Below are 24,827 nucleotides of genomic sequence, written 5' to 3' on the forward strand. Positions count from 1 at the left end.
AACAGGATGTTATGACGTCTCAGCCGGAGAGAGCAGAGATCAGTCTGCGCATACAGAAGGGCTTTGTAGTACAGCAATCGTTTAGTCGTACACACACATTAAATCCAATCTGTCTGGACCAGGACCCTAATCCCCTCTCCACGGCCATGGAGACAAGCAGACAGTAATCCTCCATATTTGTATATTAATAGCCGGAGTCTCAGAGGGGGCCTCTCGATATATATCGTGATGTATGTTTTATTAGTTGGTTAATCTGCTTGTCGATCGGAGGACCTGGTCCACTTAAACCTGGGTTTTAATAAAAACACAAGCGGCCCTGCCTGGGGGATAAGCTCCCCAAGGACGAGGGAGAGAGAGCACGGCTGGGTTCAATAGACTCATCATCAACAATAAACAGCTTTACATCAATGTTATCTGTCACGGGAGCAATACAATTATTAGGTGGAATCCAGCCCCGGGGCCTCTGCCTTTTCCTAAGAAGAGGGCTAGATAAAGCCTGACCCAAATACAAGCCTGCTACCTTGTTACCATAATGCACGCTTCAATCAACTCTAATGTTATTTCTGAGGGCGTACTTTAGAATCATTGTCCATAATAATCCACCTTGGCCTGAGAAAATCCTCCCTCGTCCTCCTGAGGACTTGACCCTCTCAGACGCTCAGGTGGAACAGATTTGGTTAAAATGCCGCTCAGCAGACACGACCAGCCCCCGGTTGATGGGAGGGCGTCGAGATTCCTTCGGATCTGAATCACGTCGCGAGTCGTCTGCTCACCCCTCAGCCCGTCTAGACGCTGTGTCACTGCCACGCCGGACATCTGTCCTGATTCATAGATTTATCAGACAGCCATTCGATTAGAAGGGCGCTGCTTTAAATTAGCAGGCGAGTCAGGGAGTGGCGGAGGTGGGCTGGACAGGAGGGCCATTACAATCTAATGCCGACCATGCACTGGGAGACTTTGCAAAGACTTTTAAAAGTACTGAAGTCTCACATCTAAAGACAATGTGTCTTAAGTCACAGAGTTTTGAGTCACAGACTGTAAGATTTTGCAAAGACTGGAGATCTTGCAGGGTCATTATTTACAAATCTACAACTAGATTCCTTTTGAGATGATGTCACATCCTGCTCCTGGTGGAAATTTACAAGAAGAAAAACTGTTGATTAACTATCATCTATCGTGGTAGAAATGGGAGGACACATCAAAGAGGCACTCTTGTTCACTTCACCAGTTTCTCCGTGTTTACTTTCTACCCCATTTGCTGCTTCCTGTTTGGTGCTGGAGAGAGAGCGCACCTACTGGTTGTTGACAATGTTTACGTCATTGAACTCATGATAATATCAAACTTGTTTGATTTTATCGGAACGTCAAGACGAGAAAAAGACTGACTTAAGAGAGCTTGGACTGAGTTTTATGACCACCTTACACTAAACGATTGAGATCGCGGGAGGAGCGCCGCAACACTCTCGTGATTTTATTCCGACATTGGAAATATATGTCTGCGAGACCGAAGTCGTTTGGTGTAAGGTCGGCATAAGGGACACTGTCCCTCTTGCATACCAATGGTCCACAGACGCCAGCGAGCACAATGATGTCTGCAATCATTTCAACTTACAAGGGCCGTGGACAACTGCTGATGCAATTTACCTGGCCGATTTATTTCGATCCGCTCTTTAAAATATTTGACTCTAAAAACAGAGGTATGTGGCATCGGCGTGCACGACAGGCACAGTTTTATAGTAGGCATCAATCAAAGTGACTTCCGTTGGATAAACAAACAAACAGCTTTTAAACATCTGGTTAGGAGAGATAGAGAGAGGGGCACCCTGGGGAGATGTGTGGTTTTCCTCTGAGATCTGTTGATTAGGAGGAAGGATGGAGGATGGAGGATGGAGGGAACGGGCAGAAAATGAAATAGAAATAGGAGAGGAAGAGCCAGGAGGAGACAGTTCACACTCGGGTCAGGATTCAGGTGGAGGCCAGGAATGCACTCGCAAACCACGCTGAGCCACGCACACAAAAAACATGGCCTTTTAAATGCATTGCAGCCAGACCATGTGACTCTCACGGGGTAGTCTCATGGGAGCATCCCCCACCCCCTGATCTCCCTGATGGACTATAACAACAGGAAGTCAGCCTGGCCTGCAACATCACACCACGCCACACCTACAGATAACTGCTCCCTCTTCCACACACACACACACACTGCACATTATCACAGAAACATGCAGAAAGGCACCCCTTCCTCGCCATTCATACGTTACATTAGCGGCAGCCATTTATCAGTCGTCACGGTCAAGTCGAAGTTTAATCTCTCTAAAAGTGTGCTGTGTGGTGCAGAAGAATCGATGGCACGGTGCCCGCTGCTGCTTGGCGTCGGTGGCGAGCGAGACGCGCTGCAGCCTGGCACTGAAACAAGGAGAGGCCGAGGCTGCAAGGGGTGTAGGAGGGGGGGCTTTTCAGGGACTGAATAGCCCTTGTTTATCTAGGCCCCTTTGGGAAGTCAGGACACTGCAGTGAATAGGAGCCAGTTAGCAGCGATGGCATAATAAGACCAGGGGGAGGACGGGGGTCATTGAAATTCAACGCAGGGTACCGTCAAGACAAACCATCCTTGCCAGCTGTGGCAGCAACTCAAAGGAGCAAAGGGAGTGTTTTCTATGGTCGAGGTTTTTGGGTTAACAACACAACATTAGGTGACCAACGGGATTGCGATGTACCAATTGCTTAGTCATCAAAAAATACCAAATGAGAGGTGGAATCTTATGTTGAAATGGTTTCAACATAAGTGTTTAATTTAAGTCATGAACTTCCTCATGAGGATGACACAGACTTGACAGGACTATTTTCTCTTTACTGTGTCCAGTTGCTCTTTATAGGCAGGTCAGAAGTGACTGCTATAACGCTATAACGTTACTGCTACTCACCGTCCCACACACGCTCTCTTTCTCTCTCGTCCGACTGCACACTCGCTAACGTTACGCCGCTAGCACTGCTTGCTAACCCCGTTTGCTAACCCCGCTTGTTTCCTTTTCATGATTCCACGCCGGCTCATGTCCGTGCGGCCATCCTTGCGGAAAGCATAACCGAGTGGCCAGTAACCACTATATAAGCGAAGTGACGAAACTCTGGTGTTTTTTTGATAACATGCTGCCATTTTGGACTGAAAATGCTTATTATTACCTCCGTCAAGGCCGAAGGCCTAGGAAGGAGGTTATGTTTTCTCCGGCGTTGGTTTGTTGGTTTGTTGGTTTGTTGGTTTGTTGGTTTGTCCGTTTGGAGGATTACTCCAAAAGTCCGTGATGGATTTGAATGAAATTTTTTGGAGGGGTGGGGTGTGGCACAATGAACAATCCATTACATTTTGGTGGCAATTTGGAACATGATCCGGCTTCGGGAATATTTTTTAAGTAACTAGAAACTAGGTAGAAAATGAAAAACACTTATTTAGTATGTCCCCTTATTGTCCTGTGCCATTGTAGTGCTTATTTTTCTAAGAAAAAATTGCCAGTTTATTTTTTTTTTGCAAAAAGTAGTTCCTTTATTATCTTCACCGTCATAGTAACTAGAATAGAAATAATGTAGTTTTGATTTTATATGGCACTTTGTGGGCGGACGTTTTACTGGCGTCCGGTAGTCGCTTTCAGTCCAAAATAGCAGAAGCGTAGCTCTGCTGCTGGGCGCTGATGTTGCAATGGAAAGAACAATTGACTTTCACTTCTTGGCAGTATACGCTCTTTGCTAGCACTGTGTGAATGTTTTGGAACGAGTTGCACTTGGACGGAAATGGTGAAACAGACGTGCCACAAAATGTTTTCACTTTACATTGATGATATTGGATTGTTGATCATTGAACCGATATATAGATCCAGATTGATAGATCCTTTCACCCCTAACTGGAGTCATTGGGTTGACACAGTCGTAGTGTTCTTCAGCCCCCTTTCTAAGTCTCAACGGGATAGCATGGTACTCTGCAGAAGAAAAAACTGACCTTTCGTCACCCTTAAATTAAACAGAGCCAAATCGTTTTAATGTGTCTGAAAGGAGATGCTGTTTTTCTCTGCCCTCTGTGTGGTGTGAAACAGACGGGTCCACAGCTCAGCAATAGTGCTAACTCTTTTTCCCAGGCTTTCATGTTTTCTGCTCCCGGTTTGTGGTCTCCACGGCCCCTGATGAGGAGCCTTATAAATAGGCTGCCACAGGTGCTGGGGGCCAGTTAGGTGAAGGAGGGGGGAGGTGGCCTGGATGGGAGCAGGACCGCAGGAAGCCTCTTGTTTTCCCAGAGATAAAGGGCTTTCAGGTTGCATCCTGGGCCGTAATCTCTCACACACTTCCTGGTTTTGTTCACGGCGAGGCGAGAGAAAATGACAAACTAACCTTCGCCCTGAGAAGCTGATCGATAGCTTCTGATGAGACAGGATGTGTGTGTGGCGTTTTTTGAAGAGCGTAAAATGACAAAGAGACAGCCCGGGTTTGATTTTGAGCTGCGTTCATTAATAGTCCTTGATCGCGGCTGATTTATGGGTTCATTTATTCCGAGTGCTGGTTCATTACTGATGATGATTATGAAAGTGTGCATATAATTCCTTTCCTGACCTCTTCATTTGCTTTTAGAGCACAATTAACGTTGTTCCGAGCTCTTACATCCTAATTACAGAAAAGATAACGCTCCCTTCCTTCAACTTCAAGTTCCTCCTTAACCAGTCACTTAGTGCTGGCCTTGTGTTTAAAAAGAGCCATTTACTAGAAATTTGCATGAAAGCGGTTTATTGAAAAGTTGGCATTGAGGAGAAGCGCAAACTTCAGAAGAACAGGCGACGCATTCACACATTTACAGTGAATGCAGCTCGCATTCCTCCTCTTTTCTCTGCTACGCTCACATTTTTCTCTCTCTATTCTGAACATGTCCTTCTCGAGAAGGCCGGCATTTGACCGTGAGCCACACCCTGTTCTCCTGCCAGAGGAAACTTTCAATCTCTGCCTCTCTCGCTCGCTCTGGCTCTCTCCTACTTTTGTCAGGTGTTATTTATGAGTGCCGTATAGCTGAATTGCTGCATGCCTACAGCACCTGCTGGTGCTGGAGAATCAGAGCCAAGGCAGCTGCCAGAGAGAGGAGAAGGGAGAAAGAGAGGCAGCAAAAAGAGAAGAATACATCGGACTCCAGAAGGAGCCAAAGAGTGAGACGCTTTATGGGGAAAAAGAGAAATAGAGGGTCACAGGAGGAAAGTACCTGACGGTGGGGCAATAGTGTGGCTTTGTTGATGTTGTCAGCGCACAGATCATACAACTAATGATGGGTCTTATAATGGGAACAGTAGGACAAAACAAACAAACAAGTGATGAGCAAGCACTAATTGATAGTGTCGTACAACTCCAAACGTGATCAATTAAAGGCCATGCTTCATTGACTCGAAGGCAAAAGCGCCGGCGCCAGTGTAACGAGAGAGGGGAGGGCACTGTCAGCATGAGTAAGAAGACAGATGTATGATCGCCTGGCTACGGAGATCCCTTCCCCTCACTACCTACACACACATAACACCCACACATGTATTTATGTTACGTGCTCGGGGAGGCCCCGGTGTGTTTGGACTGTAAACACCTGAACGCTGGCAGCGGTGAGCTGAGCCAGGACAGGTGGGCAAAGACATGTCAGCGGGTCACTGGCTTGATTCCAGCTCCCAGGTACATAAAGTCCCAGTGTAAAAAAACTGCACTATGTACTTTGCTCCAGAAGGCCGTCGATCGTGTATCACAGGTGCTTGTCGGGTAGAAAGCCTAAATTTACAGGTTGGTCAACAAGAGCAAGAACACAATCCCAGCTCTAACCGTACGGTACAGAACATCAAATCCAAAAGGTTAAATGTGAAACTAACTATCGGAGTCACATGACTTGGACACGAGTCAGACTCGAGTCACAAATTAAATAACGACTCAAATTCAACAAAGACTTGCAACTCAACTTGGACTTTAACACCAATGACTCGTGACTTCACTTGAACTTGAGCCTTTTGACTTGAAAATACTTTTTATAAGATACCTTACCCCAAGCCCAAAGATTAAAAAGTATGTTATTCAAAAAGTGGGCCACAGATCAATTCATTTCCATTCATTTCTTGAATCAACTAACGTCATTCATTCCCAGCAAGTTGGCACTTAATTCCTAAGATCCATTATGTTCGAACCAATCTCACGTCATCCAATCAAGTTGCTGGAGAGAACCATGAATAACTAATGTTATGTTACAAACCATCAGTTGGAAAAAATTATACCAAAGATAATTTTGTTCGCGTACAAAAACCATGCAAAATGGAGACGCAAATTACATTAAATTTGGTGAAGAGAGCATTATGACTTGTTTAGGACTTGAAATTCAAAAATTAGGACCTGGGACTTAACGTGGGACTTGTCAGTCTTGACTTGGGACTTAACTTGCAACTTGTCAGTCTTGACTTAGGACTTGTCAGTCTTGTTTTGGGAGTTGACTTGGGACTTGTCAGTCTTGACTTGGGACTTGTCAGTCTTGACTTGGGACTTGTCAGTCGTGATTTGGGACTTGACTTGGGAGTTGTCAGTCTTGACTTGGGACTTGTCAGTCTTGATTTGGGACTTGTCAGTCTTGTTTTGGGACTTGCCTGTCTTGACTTGGGACTTGACTTGAGAATTGTCAGTCTTGACTTGGAACTTGACTTGGGACTTGTCAGTCTTGACTTGGGACTTTGTTTGGGACTTGACTTGGGACTTGTCAGTCTTAATTTGGGACTTGATTTGGGACTTGACTTGGGACTTGACTTGGGACTTGTCAGTCTTAATTTGGGACTTGATTTGGGACTTGACTTGGGGCTTGTCAGTCTTGATTTGGGACTTGATTTGGGACTTGACTTGGGGCTTGTCAGTCTTAATTTGGGACCTGAGCGCAAAGACTTGAGACTTACTTGTGACTTTAAAAACAATGACTTGGTGCCACCTTAGCTAACTATGTGTTTAAGCAATACTTAAGATCAGCAGAAAGAATAGTGACACTCACATATGGAAGGAGGAAACACACTGGGGAATACACTGAAGCACTGGTGTAGATGGATGCATCATTCAGTGACAGGTATTTGTTAAACGGGACCAGCCCTGTTGAGTCTCTTTAAAGAGGAACTTAATGAAACCACATGCAAACTTAAGACACAACTTACCTAACATAGTTAGGAAATACTGTAAATGTTTATAGTTAGTAAGTATACAATAAAAAAAAACGTTCTCTGTCTTTGTTTTGACCTGTTTACCGCTCTGAAGACAATTTAGTCCAGACTGCATATTATTCCTTCATTGCATTCATATGTTGTGTTTTTCATCCACAAAGACATACTGTATCTCTCCTCTTATAGCTAACAGTCGCTGAGTGTGTCTAGGCTTGGCTGCCTCCTTCTGTTAGGTCACACTAGCGGGGTCATGGGGAGCCCAACAAAACACTCATGAGTTTAATGGGGCGACGCGGATGCTCCATGCCTCCCTCTATTCTGCCCTCCCCTCTGTTTTCAGGCTGACCATTCTCCTCTCATTAATCCTGTGTGGATGTTTATCCATGTTGACATTCAACATAGCAGCCGGCCTTCTCTCTGACTAACAAACAGGGTGACTAAGGTTTTTTGTGTGTCACGGGCCTAGCCTATAGCCACCTCAATGCACAGAGTTGGGGGGGGACTTGATTTGTCAGTCACATCGCAGTCGAAGCTGTGCAACTGGAATCAGTATGCGAATATGAATGCGTACCCCCTCAGGAGGGCCATTATCAGTTGTGTGTGCTACGGAGGGGAAAATCAATATGGTCATCATAACGGGCTGGCAAAAAGCCAGCCCACTAGGCTGCGTTCAAAGCACAATGCACGGCGGCGGATTACTACTCATCTGATGTCATCTAATTTCATCCCTGTAGACAAGAGACACTGAGGGACTGTAGTAAGGTCAAGCAGGAATAGACATCCAACGTCTACGTCCACAAAGACACACAAAGTGACAGTCGGTTGGTCTAAGTGAAGCTACAGCAGAGGTTAGTCCTGATGAGTATTTGCCATAAACACAAGCTGGCGTAAGAGCCCCTTACCGGGCCCGCCTTCTGCCTATTGTGTCAGTCCAGTCTTTTTCATTAACCGCTCCACTGAGGACCACAAGGGAGGGGAGGGGATAGATGGGCGGGAAGGGAGAGAAGGAGGTGGTGGTGGGGGGACAAGGAGGGGTCTGCAGACAGACCCAGAGGGACTCACTGTGGACCTGAAGAGAAGCCACCAAATACATGATTAAAAACACACATCAGCAAGCAGCGCCGGGGCACACCATACACAATATTTACCTCCGCCAGGATGGCAATTTAGAGGTAATCTCTCCCTCAAGTATACACACTACTGGAGAATATTACCTCTCACCCCCACACTAGTGGGGAGGGGCTGAGACGGAGGGGGGGAGACCAGGGAGGGAGCGAGGGACAGTTAATGTGAAAGAGGAAAAAGAACATGGTTGGAGAGTTTGTGAGGTTGAAATCATCTCGCAAACACACCTGTCTGCCCATGACTCACTGCTCCGGAGTCGGTGGAGGAGAGGAGGGCAGAGGAGGCTTTTCGGCTCAGTTAGCTCACATGATACACTTAACTGAGCTCTCCCTCCCTGCATTGCACTGCAACAGATACTTGCCTACACCACTTTCTGTGTCAATATCGGGGTCAAGGCTGTCGGAGCTGTTGCAGACCAACACAACTCAACCGTATGGATGCTGTTCCGCGTGTTGTGTGTTGCATCAAGGCAGCAGTTGTGGTTCCTGCAGTACTTAAACGATCGTTAGCGCTCGGGCTGCTATTCTGGGGGCGGGGGGGGGCCAACGGTCGTGTTTTTGTTCAGTTCACTGAGCTGACGCGTCGCTACAAGCTCCCACCGCCTCATCCCTGTATTACCCCCCGTGTTCAATATTTTTGTCCTTTCGAGGGAGAGTGTTGTCGACCCCGCGGATGGCTGCGTGGGCGTCAGTTAGGGAGCCTCCGAGGCGCGCGGCGGCCTCATCACATTGTCCTGTCATGCAGATGGACCCCCTCACGGCCCATGCTGGGGATTTTAGGGAAACTCCTGCCTGCTGTGCCAAATTAAGCCTTCACCCTGACATTAAAAATAGCACAACTGGGTAGCACTTTTAAAATACATGGGACATAAATGCCACGGGGATGCGTCGGCGTTAGCGTTAAAGCAAGCGAGCGTGACGCAGACGTAAGCTACATTTTCCGAGACAAAAATGTCAAAACGGAGCGCTGCAGAGCAGGGCTCTTGAGGGCCCGAGGGCTGCGTGAGAGAGGGATTTGATGAATTCTGCGAACGTTCCGCGGATTCCTCCCTCACGGGGACCTTTGGGAAAAGAATGGGTCATATGCAAATGGCATGCACAGTATGGAGGAGAAGTTTCCCACAAGCCGAGTGTGAAAAGGGCTCTCCCTCCCCATGCCGGGCCCGCTGAATGGGCCTTTTCTTCTGCCACTGAAAGTGTATGAGGTAGAGCAGGCAAACTGCAAAGGTAACTAGGCTCTTTCTCCTCGGGCTTTCTCACTAAAGCCCAAACACACAATGGTTCATTTAAGCATTCAGCCACACAAACCCCAATAAAGCACATCCAAGCGCAGTTAAGGGGGTTACTGAAACTGACTCTGGGTTTAAAACTCCTGCTTTTACGAAGGGAGAGCACCTTTTTATAGGCTAATGCTCTCAGCCTCCATGGGAGCAGCTAATCATTAAGCTGCCTTAACAGAGGTGGGAGCGTGGTCGTACATCACATCATTTTAATTCCGCCGAATGGTCAGACAAGGACAGGCCTTTTCCCACCCTGATGGACGTGTTGAGTGATGAAGCTGAGCCACAAACAAAAAAAAAAACTAGGGCTGTCAAAGTTAATGCGATAACGTGTTAACGCAAATGTATTTATTTATGTGAAGATACTGGCATCATATGAAACTAGAAAACCTAGTTTGTCGCAAAGGAGGTTAAATAACGCTCCAAACTTCTGCTAAATTTTGGTGAGGAAAAACTGGCATGGCCATTTTCAAAGGGGTCCCTTGACCTCTGACCTCAAGATATGTGAATGAAAATGGCTTCTCTGGGTACCCAAGAGTCTCCCTTTCACAGACATGCCCACTTTATGATAATCACATGCAGTTTGGGGGCAAGTCATAGTCAAGTCAACACACTGACACACTGACAGCTGTTGTTGCCTGTTGGGCTGCAGTTTGCCATGTTATGATTTGAGCATATTTTTTCATGCTAAATGCAGTACCTGTGAGGGTTTCTGGACAATATTTGTCATTGTTTTGTGTTGTTAATTGATTTCCAATAATAAATATATACATACATTTGCATAAAGCAGCATATTTGCCCACCCCCATGTTGATAAGAGCATTAAATACTTGACAAATCTCCCTTTAAGGTACATTTTGAACAGATAACGTTTGCGATTAATCGCGATTAAATATTTTTATGGATTGACAGCCCTAGTAAAACGTGATATTTACCTGTATTTGGGGTATAAAATACATTTTGGGTTGTATGTGCAAAATATACAGCTAGTTTTGACCCTAATAAAATCCATACAGGTCTGGTGAGATAGCTGCCATGTGTCTCCTGCTTTTCATCCCCTCAGATGTCACCTGTTGTAAAGTCCTTTAGTCACCCCGGCCACTTCTTCTCACCAGCTCTCTCCATCCCCCCTCTCGGCTCCACAGGGGAGCTCGGAGCCCACAGTTGAAGGGGTCAGAGAGGAGTGGACGGAGAGAAAAGAAGGAGGGAGCGCAGAAAAAAGCTGCAGCTCCAACACCCCCCCCTCCTCCTCATCCTCCTCCTCATCCTCCTCCTCCTCCTCTCTTCCCTTTTCATTGAACAGACTTTAACACAAACACAATTGGACATGCTGGAAGCCTCACAATGGCACAGGGGGGGAAAGTGAAGTCATACTCTAGGCACGCATGGGTGCCTAGGTCAGGGGGCAATCAACAGCACCCCTGGCTACTGTGTCTTAACCCCCCGAAATAAAGGATAGCTCTGGAAGGAGGAGTGAGAGAGAGAGAGCGGAGGAGGAGGAGGCGGGGGGATTTTCTTCTTACTTGGCACTTTTAAATGAAGCTGCTGAGGAAGTTGGTGAAAAGCAGCGAGATAAATGAAAAATTTCCTCCTCTGCTAAACTCTTCGCACAACAGGGGCGGACCTTTTAAATGTAAACAGATGTCTTTTAAAAACACCGAAGTGGCATGCGGAGCCACGGAGCCAATCCCCACCTCCTCCGCTGTAGCCCAGAACACGGCTTGTTTCGCACTAACAAACTGCACCTTAGAGCTAACTCGTTGTTGTTTTTTATTGTTCTCCCACAAAACTTGCAGCATGTGGTTGCATTCAATAGCTTCTAGACAGGGTGAGTGAGTCCAGGGCACACTAAGTATAGTTTAAGTATAGTTTTACCAGGCCAATAAACATGCTCTTCAACGTTACATGAGTTGTTGCCAAGCGCCAAGCCCACAACCTCATTTTCCTTATTTGATGGATGATTCATCAAGGTGCAAGTGTGTGAATGCCTCAGAAAGAGAGAGAGAGAGGGTTGGGGATGGAGGGGGAAGGAAAGACAGATTAGGGGATGAGACAAATGAGCCGTGTGATATTGTCAAATAAATAGAAATCAGCTATACCTGTATGCATTTCAAGGTGTCCCCGTAACACCGCTCTGAAAACATCAGCTCCTGAGCATAGGGCACAAAGCTGTCCCAGCCCTGTTTATTTTTTTGTAAAGAATGTTAACACCGGGCGCATTCCTCTATTCCCAAATTGCTGTGTTAAATTACCGTCGCAGGGAACGGCTGCTATTCCTTAGGGGGAGCTGACTGGGGAGAAGCGACAAAGGAAGCTGTAGTATCCCGCCGATTGCAAACACCTGTCGTCCTGCAGGCTGTTAACACCTCTCTGTTTACAGCGGGGAATGGAGCTCACCTTGATCTCAGAGTTCCCCCCCACCCCCCTGCTCGCCAGGGACCTGGCAAGGCCGCTGGCCATAACAAGCTGGGCACAACTTGAGGGCTTGTTTAATTATAAGAGCCCAAGCAATGGCTATTGAAACTTTTTTTAAGGGCTGGAGTTGCTTTCTGCAAAGACTAGGGTTGCACCGATCCGACTTTTTTCAGTCCCGATAGCGATATACCTGGGCCGATGCTGAGTACCGATCCGATATAGCAGTGTTTAATGAATCAGCTGTATGCCTCACTGTGTAGAAGTGACTGGGATCGTTCTGCTATGTGTGAAGCAACATCAGGCTTGAGACTTACTCATCGCTTTCCTAACTTTGTAAAACAAAATGTAACGAATAAATATACATTTTGTGAATTGTTATTTATTATCAAAATAATAAATCCTCACCAGCACCTTTGGCAAAAAAAAATCTTCAAAATTAACAGGAATTACAATTAAACCTTTTTTATTGCAGCAACATACTGCTCAAACAGGAATTAAACTTCCAGTATATAATGTATATATTATATAAACATAGAATATATTTTAATAGATCAGATCCATTGTCACCGATACCCCGATCCACCTATATGAGTCAGTATCGGCCCGATATCCGATCCAGTATTGGCATCGGTGCATCCCTATAGCAAAGACAGTATGAAAACGCCAACTTGTTATAAAAGTATAACAAAAACAGAGGGTACGACAACATGCAAACAGCAGCCTTCAATCTAACTTTTACTGAGGAATTGCCTTCAAAAAAAAGCAGAGATGTTGATTTACATGACAGTCTTGTCAGGAGGTGGCAGGAAGTGAGGACTTAAAAGCAAGACCTTGACGGCTCTTTGAAGCAAAATGCAAATGAGTAGCAAAGTAGCAGGGAACACATCTGTTTGGTTAAGGATGTGACTTTAAATATCAATAGGGATGTCATTATTTAATAAGTTAAGTTAAAGGAGCAACAAATGACAGGTAGACATCTAGGGTAAATTAGACTCCCTTTCTGTCCTCTCTCTCTCAGAGAGACATCCACACCTTGCACCGTTATTTAAGGTGTGTCCACACCTTGCACACATTAAAACCTGCACACAGGCAGGGAATGCATAGCTGAACACACCCCATAAAGAAAGGAGATGACAGTGGGAAAACATCTATAGCACCCATCAAAAAACACACATCTCTCCTGCAGGTATCCACAGCAAATCCACACGACAGCAAGAAAACACTGTTTCCTCCCACAGGATTACTGTTTTTAAGCACAACAAGTAGACATCCGTCCATCTCCATCCCATAGCATAGGCTATATTTGATGATACAGGTTTGTTTTGACTACATTTACATTAAATATCCTGTGTTAGTCCAGTTCCTTTGAGCTACACTGGGTGGCACAACACATGACTAGTTGATAGACAACAAAAAAAAGGCTTGCTTTCTCAAAAAACAGACTTTCAACAACTCGCCAAACTCCATTTGATTTACCACGAATTTAAGCTTAATCAACATCAACGCGTGTAATGCAAACAGGGGATAAATCTAGTGACAAAGTAACCTACTTTTTGCCATATAAACACTATTTTCACACCGCAATAAGGTGAAGGAAAAGCGCCGTTTTGCTTCGCAAACCGAAACGAACATTATGTGTCCACTTGTGTTATCAATAAACGCCATACAGCCTGTTAAAATAAGCGATAAGAGGAAAGACGTGAAAAACTGAGTGTGGTTTCGTCTCCCCGGTGTCGAACAAGATTCCCAGAGCGCGACTCCGAGAGGATCCGCTGCCCTTATATGGGCAGCTGCTCACACACAAACAGCGCGTGAGATATCCCCTCGTTCTCCCCGGAACCCCCTGAACCATGTTTCTATGGTGATCTTTTTCTGCCGCTACTTTTACTATTAAAAAACACGAGCGGTAAAAAAACATTTAGCGTTTAAAGCACGGAACTAAAAACAGCGTAATAAGTTGTAGGGTAGAAGAGAAAAGAGCTGTCTTAAAACGTGCTTCAACACAACAACACTCTTCTCCCTTTCTGCCTTTAAAACATCGATAATACTAAGCGAGTTCTGAAGCAGGCGGCATTAAATGAGGCAAAAAACGCGTTTCGTTAAAAAACGCGTTTTGTCAGTCCGTGTAGTGCACAGCAACAGTGTCCTGTCGCTACCTGCTATGAGTGAGCGAAAGAAAGACAGAACAACACCAAACTGTTCCCTTATGTTTCACAAACATAAACCCACGTCCACGACTAAAAAAAAACAACAACATATGATTGTTAAAGAACCGTCTGTATTTGTCCGCAATAACAGTCAGGTAGTCTCCCATAGAAGCAGGTCCCGAGTTTTTAGTGGTGTGCTCACAAAAAACTCGACAAAATGAAACAAAACCAATGAAAGCAGCGTGTATAAAGAAGCTAAAAAGTGTGTTTAAATGAATAAAAGAAGTGTTGAAGTGCACATTAAAGCTGGTGCACTCATAACAAGGAGGTGAGGTGCGTATATAACGGTCTGTGTCTCCGGTGCAGCGGACCGCTAGGCGGAGGAGAGAGAGAGAGACGCGACTGCAGGTATATAACGGTACACCACATATTATACAGAGGGGCTGCAAATACAGCTACTTCCACAGCTACTTTACCGGACTTCTGGGCTGTTAAACTTTTTAAAATTACAAAAAGGGAAAGAAAAAAGCTCCTTAGAGTGAAGTATTTAGTTGTAACTCACCGTTGTTCCTCCTCGGGTTCGCCTGCTTTCTGCGCTTACACCTGGGGCCATCCGCCATGATCCTTTCGTTGTGTCTAAATGCTGCACGGAGAGTCACCTCCTCTCTCACCCCCTACCTCCTCCTCCTCCACCTCCCTCCCTACCTCCTCCTCTCCCTCCACCTCCCTCCTCTTCACCTCCCCTTCTCTCTCTCCGCACCTGGTTTACGACACTCTCAGCTTTACGACATCACCTTCCCAGCACCTCCCCGACCCACGCTGCCAGTATCAGACTAGTGAGTACTGGAAGTGAGAGAGGGATGACTGCATGCACAGCTCTGTATACCTGCCCTAGCCTTCCACCGAATGTCTCATGCATTTAAGACATGGCTTTTTATAGGAGGAAGTAAAAGGTGTGGGCCTATAGGTGATAGTGGGTAGTTTGCATTATTTATAACATAACATCCTACCTACTGAAGGCTATTTATTTTTGTTTGTTTGTTTGTTTTGTCTCCCCCAATAACAGTTAAGAACAACAATGACCAACAATAAAATAAGAATACAATAATAAAGATGAAATATACAATTTTTAATTATATACAAGTCAAGTGTTTTGGAAGTTGTAACCAATACAAATAGTGCACATTTGGAATACATACGATAAGATAAGATAAGATAAAATGAACCTTTATTAATCCCCGGAGGGAAATTCAGGTGTCAAAGCAGCAACATCAGCAAACAGAGTGAAACACAGGAGAGGTACAGGTATACAAAAATTATAAAAACAATAATAGAGATACAGAGTGAATGGGTGAACATAGTGTGTGCAGTCCGTCAATAAATAAATGTAGTATGTGCAATAAATAAATGTAATATGTACATATGTGCAGTCTATAAAGTTGTATATAGGATGTATAGTGTAAAGTTTAAAGTGCGCCATACTGGATGGATATACATGGACTGGATGATTATGTACTGTATGTACTGTACATGTGAGGATGTCTATATAATGTATGTACAGCATGTAGGATTTATATTTATAGTGACATGATATGTACATATTACAATATATAGGCTACATAAAGTGACAGATGAGACGTACATATTACAAAGAAATGTCCATTAGACTGTAAATTATAATCTAAAAAATGTGCATTAAAGACTGTAAATTATAACCTAAAAAATGTGAACAAAATTTGCTTTAAAGACTGTAAATTATAATATGAAATGTGCAAAAATGTGCATTAGATATAAGAACCTACCTGCTGAAGGCTATCTTATTTTTTGTTGTTGTTTGTTTTGTCCCCCCGATAACAGCTAAGAACAACAATGACCAACAATAAAATAAGAATACAATAGCAAAGATAAAATGTTTGTATACAAGTCAAGTGTTCTGGAAGTTGTAAACAATACAAATAGTGCAATACTGGATGGATATACATGGACTGGATGATTATGTACTGTATGTACACATGAGGATGTCTGTATTATAATGTACGTACAGCATGTAGGATTTAAAGTGACAGATATGTACATATTACAATATGTAGGCTACATAAAGTGACAGATGATTCATACATATTACAAAGAAATGTGCATTAGACTGTAAATTATAATCTAAAAATGTGAAACAAATTTGCTTTGAATACTGTAAATTGTAATTTAAAAAAGTGAAAAAAATTGTCTTTAAATATTGTAAATTATAATCTGAAGTGCATAATCAAAAATGTGCATTAGACTGTAGATTATAATCTAAAAATGTGAAACAAATTTGCTTTGAATACTGTAAATTGTAATTTAAAAAAGTGAAAAAAATTGTCTTTAAATATTGTAAATTATAATCTGAAGTGCATAATCAAAAATGTGCATTAAACTGTAAATTATAATCTAAATAATATGCTTTAAAAACTAAATTATAATCTAAAAAATTAGCAAAAATTTGCTTTAAAGACTAAATTATAATCTAACAAAATGTGCATAGATGTGCATTAAAGACTGTAATTTATAATCTAAAAATGTGCGTTAAAGACTGTAAACTATGATCTAAAAAAATTTACATTAAAGACTGTAAATTATAAGATAAAAATGTGCATTAAAGACTGTAAATTATAATCTAAAAAATCTGCAAAAATGTGCATTAAACTGTAGATTATAATCTAAAAATGTGCTTTGAAGACAAAATTATAATAAAAAATGTGCAAAAATGTGCATTAAAGACTGTAAATTATAATAAAAAAAATTGCAAAATGTGCATTAAAGACTAAACTAATCTAAAAAATGTGCAAAAATGCACATTAAAGACTGTAAATTATAATCTAAAAAATGTGCATTAAAGAGTGCAAATTAAAATCTAAAACATGTGCGAAAATGTGCTTTAAAGACTGTAAATTATAATAAAAAAATGTGCAAAAATGTGCATTAAAGACTGCAAATTAAAACCTAAAGATGTGCAAAAATGCATTAAAGTCTGTAAATTATAATCAAAAAATGTGCAAAAATGTGCTTTAAAGACTATAAATTATAATCTGAAAAATGTGCATTAGACTGTAGATTATAATTAAAAAAATGTGCAAAACTGTGCTTTAAAGACTAAATTATAATCTAAAAAATGTGCATTAAAGACTGTAATTTATAATCTAAAAATGTGCAAAAATGCGCATTAAAGACTGTAAATTATAATCTAAAAAATGTGCAAAAATGCGCATTAAAGACTGTAAATTATAATCTAAAAATGTGCATTAAAGACTGTAAATTATAATCTATAATGGCAGCAGCGGATATTTAGTGTTAGAAGGTTATTGACAGTGTCTGACTCTTACTCACACAGACTTATAAATAATTAGTTGAAGATTAATTATTCTGTGACATAATCAGTGCACATTATGTTATTATAAGCACCTTCAAGTATGTCATTTTGTTACCCAACTTTGACATACCGACCTGTTGTTTACATTGTGTGTGTGCTTGTGTGTGTGTAGCACAGTAGCATAGAAACGCAGCAGACAGAGAGTGTGTGTGTGTGTGTGTTAGACAGAGGAAGAGGTCATGAGACTGTCATCACTGATTCGATCTTCCACCTAAAGAAAAACCCTGCTGTTCTCCTGAGCCGAGCTCTCTCACACACATACACAGCACTTATCACAGCAGGCTCTGTGTAAATAGAAAAAAAGAATCACATGTTTGAGATGAATTCTTCTGGAAACTTATATTGACAAAAAAAAAAATGAAGTTTATAAACTCAGCAGAGAATGAAATGATGTTTGAGATCCCATGACATGCAATTATAGGTCAGAGGAGCAGCGGTTGCTGCCAGGCAGGCAGGCTGTGGCTATTCTTGAGGCAGATGACTATAAGGTTTCTGGTGCCTGAACCTCTGGTATGTGAGATGTTGTCATCATTCAGTCTATTGTGGCAGCTAGACTGTGTAACCCAGTTTCGCCTCCAGTATGGTGTCCTGTGTTGACTGTTAAATGTGGCCATGACATGTTGCAATCACTGGGAATGTTGTAGTTAGCAAGCAGAAGATACCACTTTGACTTCTGTCCTTCTACAGGATGTATTTGGATTATCATATAACCATAGATATTATGTCACACGAGCATATAGCCTTGATATAAATCTACTAGGGTTGTCAAAGTTCAGGTAAGGAGGATAAATAACGCTCAAAACTTAAAAAAAAGGAAAAAATGACATGTTCAAAGGGGTCCCTTGACCTTTGACCTCCAGATATGTGAATGGAAATGGGTTCTATGGGTACCAACGAGTCTTTTACAGACATGCCCACTTATGATATTCCATCAGCAGTTTGGGGCAAGTCATAGTCAAGTCGGCACAGCTGTTGTTGCCTGTTGGGCTGCAGTTTGCTTATTTGTTATGATTTGAGCATATTTTTCTATGCTAAATGCAGTACCTGTGAGGGTTTCTGGACAATATCTGTCATTGCTTTCTGCTGGTAATTGATTTCCAAATAATAAATAAATATATATTTACATAAAGCAGCATATTTGCCCACTCCCATGTTGATAAGAGTATTAAATACTTGACAAATCTCCCTTTAAGGTACATTTTGAACAGATAAAAAAATGTGCGATTCATTTAATTGTGATTAACTATGGATAATCATGCGATTAACCACGATTCAATATTTTTAATTGATTGACAGCCCCTATATCTATCAAGCATTTAGACTTAAGGTAACACACTCCTCATTGCTGGACAATCAGATTATCATTCAGCCACATGTGACAGCTTGTATACATAGGATGGCAGATCTCTGGGCTGAATAATTCAGTAGCAGTGGAGCAGTCCAGCTCTCGGGGCAGGCTGCCCAGACAGAGAGTAATAGCTTTAGCATAAACAACACCTCCAAACTTGCTCCAGGTGGCCTCTCCCACCAATAGACAGCCAGCCTGAGAGGGACACTCTCTCTCTCTCTCTCTCTCTCTCTCTCTCTCCTTCTCTCCCCGCCCTCCTCCCTTGATGAAAAAGGCCCCAGAAACAGTCGACATCAGCAAAGATCAATGACGAGACGCTCGGCTAACCGTGCAGCCGTAGCGGCGTTCCCTGCACGCCGAGCCTGGAAAAACAGGATGCTTGTTATCCAATGGAAAGTCCGATTTTTTCCCCCCATTTTCCTTGGATCGCGCCGCTATTAGCATGCAGTCATTTCTCAGCGTCTGTGGAAAACAAAGAATAACAATTATACGACCGCTACTAGTACGAAATAGCCTGAAGACGTCTCTGATGTGTTTCAGGGGAACTGAAGTGAAACGGGGTGATTTATTTTCTCTGGCGAATCCCTGTGTATTTTGTATCGGAGCAAATTCATGCACCAGCAAATGAGAAATACATGGAGATGGTTATGTTGTTAGATACGCACACAGGCTTCCCGATGACCCCTCTATGATTTGGATGAATGCGGGGTCAGAGAAGTCAATTAAGATATTGATCTAAAACTGTAAAAGCAGCCACCTCACACTAAAACTAATATCTTAAAGCTGCAGTAGGTAGAATTGGAGCAAATATGATTTAAAAAAACGGTCACTATATCCTGACAGTAGTGCATGAGACAGGTAATCTGAAAAAACTCATGTGGCTCTGTGTACTCCGGTGCTCCTAATGGCATCTGCAAGATTTCACAGACAGGAGGAAAACAACCAATCAGAGCCGAGCTGGAGCCTTGCCGTCTCTGAGCAGCTGTCAATCACTCGCAAACTCTGATCAAAACGGTCAAACTAGGCAGCGCCGATCAAATATGAATCAATATTCTGTTACTGTAATGCCTATTTCTCTCCTCAAATGTTCTCAGAAACATCTTGTAGTGTACTGTTTAGCTGTAAAAATTAGAAAGTTTGTGACCCGGCAGCTATGTTGAGATCAGTTGAGGAAATACAAAGCACCGCCCACCAGTCGGAGCACAACCAATAGGAACGCTCTCTCTCTCTCTGAAATGACCTGTGATTGGCCAAAGTCTCCCGTCACGGGCTAGATTTTCTAAAGCCTGAAAACAGAAGTCTAGTTTTCTCTCAGAACACTTGAATTACAATATGCTGAAAGGTTATTATGGATTTTTTGCCCAATGATGCCAAAAACATTCTTCCTACTGCAGGTTTAACTAATAAAAACGGTCAGTTTTCATCACGTAGGCCTTGCGAACTCTCCCCCAAAGAGGACGTATACAGGCGCTACGACATCAGCGTCAAAACCCGAGATATTGTCTTAACTAAAGTGGGCCGTGAAATAGAATGACTCCTGCTCTTCCTATGGGGAGTTGAAACTGAGGCGAGAAGGGAGGGGGGGGAGAGAGAGAGGGATAAGCAGCCATCCTCCACTACATTAAGGGATCATGCTGCTCCCTGAAAATGAGTATTGATCCTCTTAGGTCCAGGATCGTTTAGGAGATTAATGTGAGTAGTGGTTGAGCTCCGTGGTGCTCCACGCAGGACCAGGGGATCAGCTCGGTGGGACGGCCCGGCCGAGGCAGCCTATCGTGGAGTGGGGGGGCAGAGAGGGGCTGGTGTGCAGATGAGAGGAGGAGGTGCAGCTCAACCACAAAACCACGCTATATAGCTCTCTGTGCCATCTGGGCTCCGAGAATCAGCTGGATGTCTAAGGGGGTCGGGTAAGAAGAAAAAAGGGAGAAGGTGTAAAATAGAAACAGTCTGGCGGGGGTGTGTGGGGGTGAAAGCGAAAGAGCTCAGTGTGTCAGAAGAAGCAGGCAGGATGAATGGAAGGACGGCGGAGGAACAGAGGAAACGAGAGTAGAAGAGAGGAACAGAAAGTGCAAAAGGAGGACGACGGAACACCCTGCCCTGCTCCAAATAGAGAGGAGAAGCAGGAGGCAGTGATAGAGAGAGACACAGCAAAGACTAAACTGCTTAATCTCTCCCAGGGGACGCCAGCTAAATGTGAGGTCCTCCTCCTCCTCCCCTTTTCTACAGACCAGCAACCCCCACTATCACCACTCTGCTCAGCCACAGCTGCAGTTATCCAGCTAAAAGATACACACACACACACACACACACACACACACACAGACACACGTTAAAAGTGCTCAGGTGGAGCCTACATTGCAACTGATACTGCGGAGAAGAGAAAAGATCAATTTCAAGCCCAGAAAGAGCTTGCGAGAATGAGCCGAGTTTGAAGGGAAAAAACCCATCAACAATCTGGCTCGCAGCAAATAAACAGATCTCGCCGCGAGCCTGAGAATTTTCTCATGGCTCTCTCTCTAGAGGTCGAGTCGGCCCCCCTCGGGGAAACTCCTGAAACAAGAGTATTCAGCAGTAGTTGAATGCTTGCTGTCAGAGTCTGAGAGAACAACAATACAATGTTTTGAGGACTAGAGATGTCAATCTCTCGGAGTATTCTCAACTCGCTTCCGTCTTCTTCTATGGATTTTTTTCTCGAGACAGGAAGTGGCTGACACACTTGTAGGAGCGAGCCCCACCCCAGACATCTTAGTAAGGGGAAACGATGACTAGGACAGAACCAAAACACTAGTCAGACATCCCAAAAGTATTCAAATACTCCTCCTCTATCAGAGAGGGCTCTCCACAGACTCTGTTTACTTGTCATGAGGAGTAATCAGCTCGGGAGGGAACGCTCCAAAGTCTGAAAAAAATCTACCCTGTTGATGTTATCAGGTTTGGACTTAGAGACTAAATGTTTTTTTAACAGAAATCCTGCCTTACAAACTGTAAACAGGGAGGCATGTAATAAAGTACATTTACTTACTGTATTTAAGGGTAACACTTCATTTTACAGGTCCGCAAATTTCATAGTAATTAGGTGATAATTAGCAAGGAACCTATTTAACATTTCTTTGAAATTACTGCCAAATTAGCCCAATATTTACCTCAAAATTCATCAAAAGTTACTTTATTATAAACATTATTTAATAATTATATTCTGCTATTTCCCAATAGCTGGTAATTTATTGAATACATTTCCAGGAAAAGAATACAAAGTTAATTGATATGCTTTATTTCCATGTCTGTTAATTAGCAAATAGCTTCTTTGACATCAGCTACCAGGTTACATTTGTGTAGACAATAAGTCACACATTGGTGAGATTTGTGCCTGATTAGAAGTGTCTTCTATTAGTTTTGGTTTTCTACCTCCGATGAAGAGCAGCGCACAGCGACTTCTCAAGCCTAAGGGCCCTGTTTTAACCATTATATGCTATTTTAGCATATCATTATTAAGTAATGTTTATAATAAAGTCATTTTCGATACATTTTTTATTTGGCAGTAATTCCAAAGAAATTTCAAATAGGTTACTTGCAAATTATCACCTCATTTACTCCTCGACATATATTTAACAGATTAAGATTTTACCCACAAAACACAATGACTTTATAAAATATGATGCATAGCAATCAGGACGGGAAATTAGTACCAGCCTCCAGCCAAGTGCAGGTAAAATATGGAAGTGGCTGCAAGATTTGATTCACTCACCAGCCAAAAAAAACAATGGTAGTCAGCCACAGTGGCAGGTGGACAAAAAGGTTAATTTCCAACCCTGATAGCAATAGATTAAAATACTCAACATATTAAATAGTTCGAATTTAGCTCCACATTGAGATTGAGATGTGCTATATAAATAAAATTGCCTTGCCTTAACCGTCACTGGGGGTCCCTGCAGACCTGGGGGACCCCAGTCAAAAAGACACAATTGCAGCCAAAGCAGTTCAATTATTTAAAATAGAATAGATGGATAAAATGTCGACAGTTGTCATAGCAAAAGGATGAGGGTTAATGAACCACAACAGTAAAATGCTGCTTAAATATTAACACATCAGTAAGAATAATCATTTAGCTGATAATATTTATGTACTTTTACTTAAAGGGACTCTATGAAAGAATCAGAAATTTGCTTGTTAACAGTGACACCTGTGGCCGTTAAGTCAACGACAGTCAGAGTCCTGTTGCTCGCACTTGTGCTTGCGCTAGGTAGACGTGAGCGAGCATTGTTGGCGTTGACGGACTCCATTTCTAACCGAATGTTAGCTATGGTTGCACACTGTTAGAACCTGTAAGAGGAGTTGAAAATAAAGGCACTCGCGAGCACGCATGACATCACATCCGTTGGGTTTTCCCAGAAAAAACAGGCCCGTATTCTTCACATTTAAAGCAGTCTACAGGCTGATAGAGGAAACCCAGAAAGTGGCGGAAGAATTTGTAAAAACCTACATACACTCCCTTTAAGGAACACTCTCAATGAAAGAGTTTTACTTATAATGGAGTATTATTACAGTGTGGTGTTGTAAAGGATATGAATACTGCATTTACCAGACAGGGAGGGTCTAATTAACAGAGGTGTGGACTTGAGTCACATGACTTGGACTCGAGTTAGACTCGAGTCATAAATTTGATGACTTTAGACTTGCAACTCGACTTGGACTTTAACGCCAGCGACTCGTGACTACACTTGGACTTGAGCCTTATGACTTGAGAATACTTGATAGCTTCCAACAAACCCAAAGATTAAAAGTGTGGCACGAATCAATTCATTTCCTGAATCAACCAACGTTAACGCTATTCATTCCCAGAAAGTCAACACTTAATTCCCCAGATCTCTTTTTTGTTTATGATTAAATTCAGTCACTCTTGTTTTGACAAATAAATACGAAAAAGCATTCATGATTTTCGTAAATTTTATATATTATTACTCTGTTGTTAAAGAGCGCATTATGATGTGTTTAGGACTCAAAACAAAGTTTAGGTCTTGGGACTTGAGTGCAAACACTTGAGAAGTGTAGTATTTTTGGTTCTTGATCCATAGGGGATAAAAGTAGACAATGTGTTGGCCTGTGCTGCTTTGAATTTGGCCAAATGTCTCTTGTGATGTGTCTTTGTTATGGAAGTACAAAGGATGTGATTGGCTCGGGGCTACCACAGACCAACAAGTAGCTGACGTGGCCCTGCAGGCCGTAGAATCTCTCTAACAAACACCCATGTCTTTCAAACGTTGTAATGCTGTATAAGGCTTTTTGTTCAATTACAATTGCATGACCACTCCATGTCACCACACCATTATGGTGTGACATTGTAAAAAGCCTCAAGCCCAACCTGTGATAACCCTCATGACATCATCTGGGTTATTTTCTAAGATCTTACAAAGCTCCTCCAGAGCCACGGAAAACATCATAGAACTGTTTTCACAGGCTGGGTATGACTCCCCATGACAAATAAACCGATTTTCATTTGTAAAATCAGCATAATGCACCTTTAATCTAAAGAAAAAGTGATAGGAGCACACTTTTTCTTTATTTTACTTCCTTTCTCCCTTTCTTTCTTCACTTTAAAATCCAAAAATCAAGGTTAGATAATAACTGTCAGGGAGGATAGGCATACAAGAAGGATGAAGAAGCCCCCTCTAATGCTCGGAGTTACGCAAACAAACACAAACTCCCCCACTCCCATGATTCCACGGGGGTGGGAGGCCACGGGCCTGAGAGCTCCTGACCTGCGGGTGAACGTAATGCTGCCTGTCTCCACGGCGGGCCAAGATATATACTTGTTTTGGCTAGCCAGACGTGTGTGTGAAGTTATCCTAACACGTGCGTGCACATACACATGAACGCTCGCGCTCGGCGCTCCAGACTGGCTTGCCCCGGTCTTCTCCCTCCTCTT

General features: G+C 42.9%; 1 protein-coding gene and 1 long non-coding RNA gene across 2 annotated transcripts in view; both read right to left on the minus strand.

The window, feature by feature from the left end:
• zeb1b (zinc finger E-box binding homeobox 1b) overlaps nucleotides 1-14,920 on the minus strand; it is a 67,093-nt gene extending 52,173 nt beyond the window's left edge. Inside the window, exon 1 of the mRNA XM_074621541.1 lies at nucleotides 14,713-14,920. Coding sequence (XP_074477642.1) covers nucleotides 14,713-14,770 — 58 coding nt within the window. The 5' untranslated portion in view covers nucleotides 14,771-14,920. The remainder of the gene's footprint in view (nucleotides 1-14,712) is intronic.
• On the minus strand, nucleotides 3,513-14,646 carry LOC141759465 (uncharacterized). Its single transcript, XR_012592122.1, has 2 exons — nucleotides 6,770-14,646; nucleotides 3,513-6,699 (listed from the first exon to the last, which is right to left on the minus strand). It is a non-coding gene; the product is annotated as an uncharacterized LOC141759465 (long non-coding RNA).
• Nucleotides 14,921-24,827: the final 9,907 nt, after the last annotated feature.

This window comes from Sebastes fasciatus, chromosome 21 (assembly GCF_043250625.1).
Source record: "Sebastes fasciatus isolate fSebFas1 chromosome 21, fSebFas1.pri, whole genome shotgun sequence".
In the NCBI taxonomy this organism is placed as follows: domain Eukaryota; kingdom Metazoa; phylum Chordata; class Actinopteri; order Perciformes; family Sebastidae; genus Sebastes; species Sebastes fasciatus.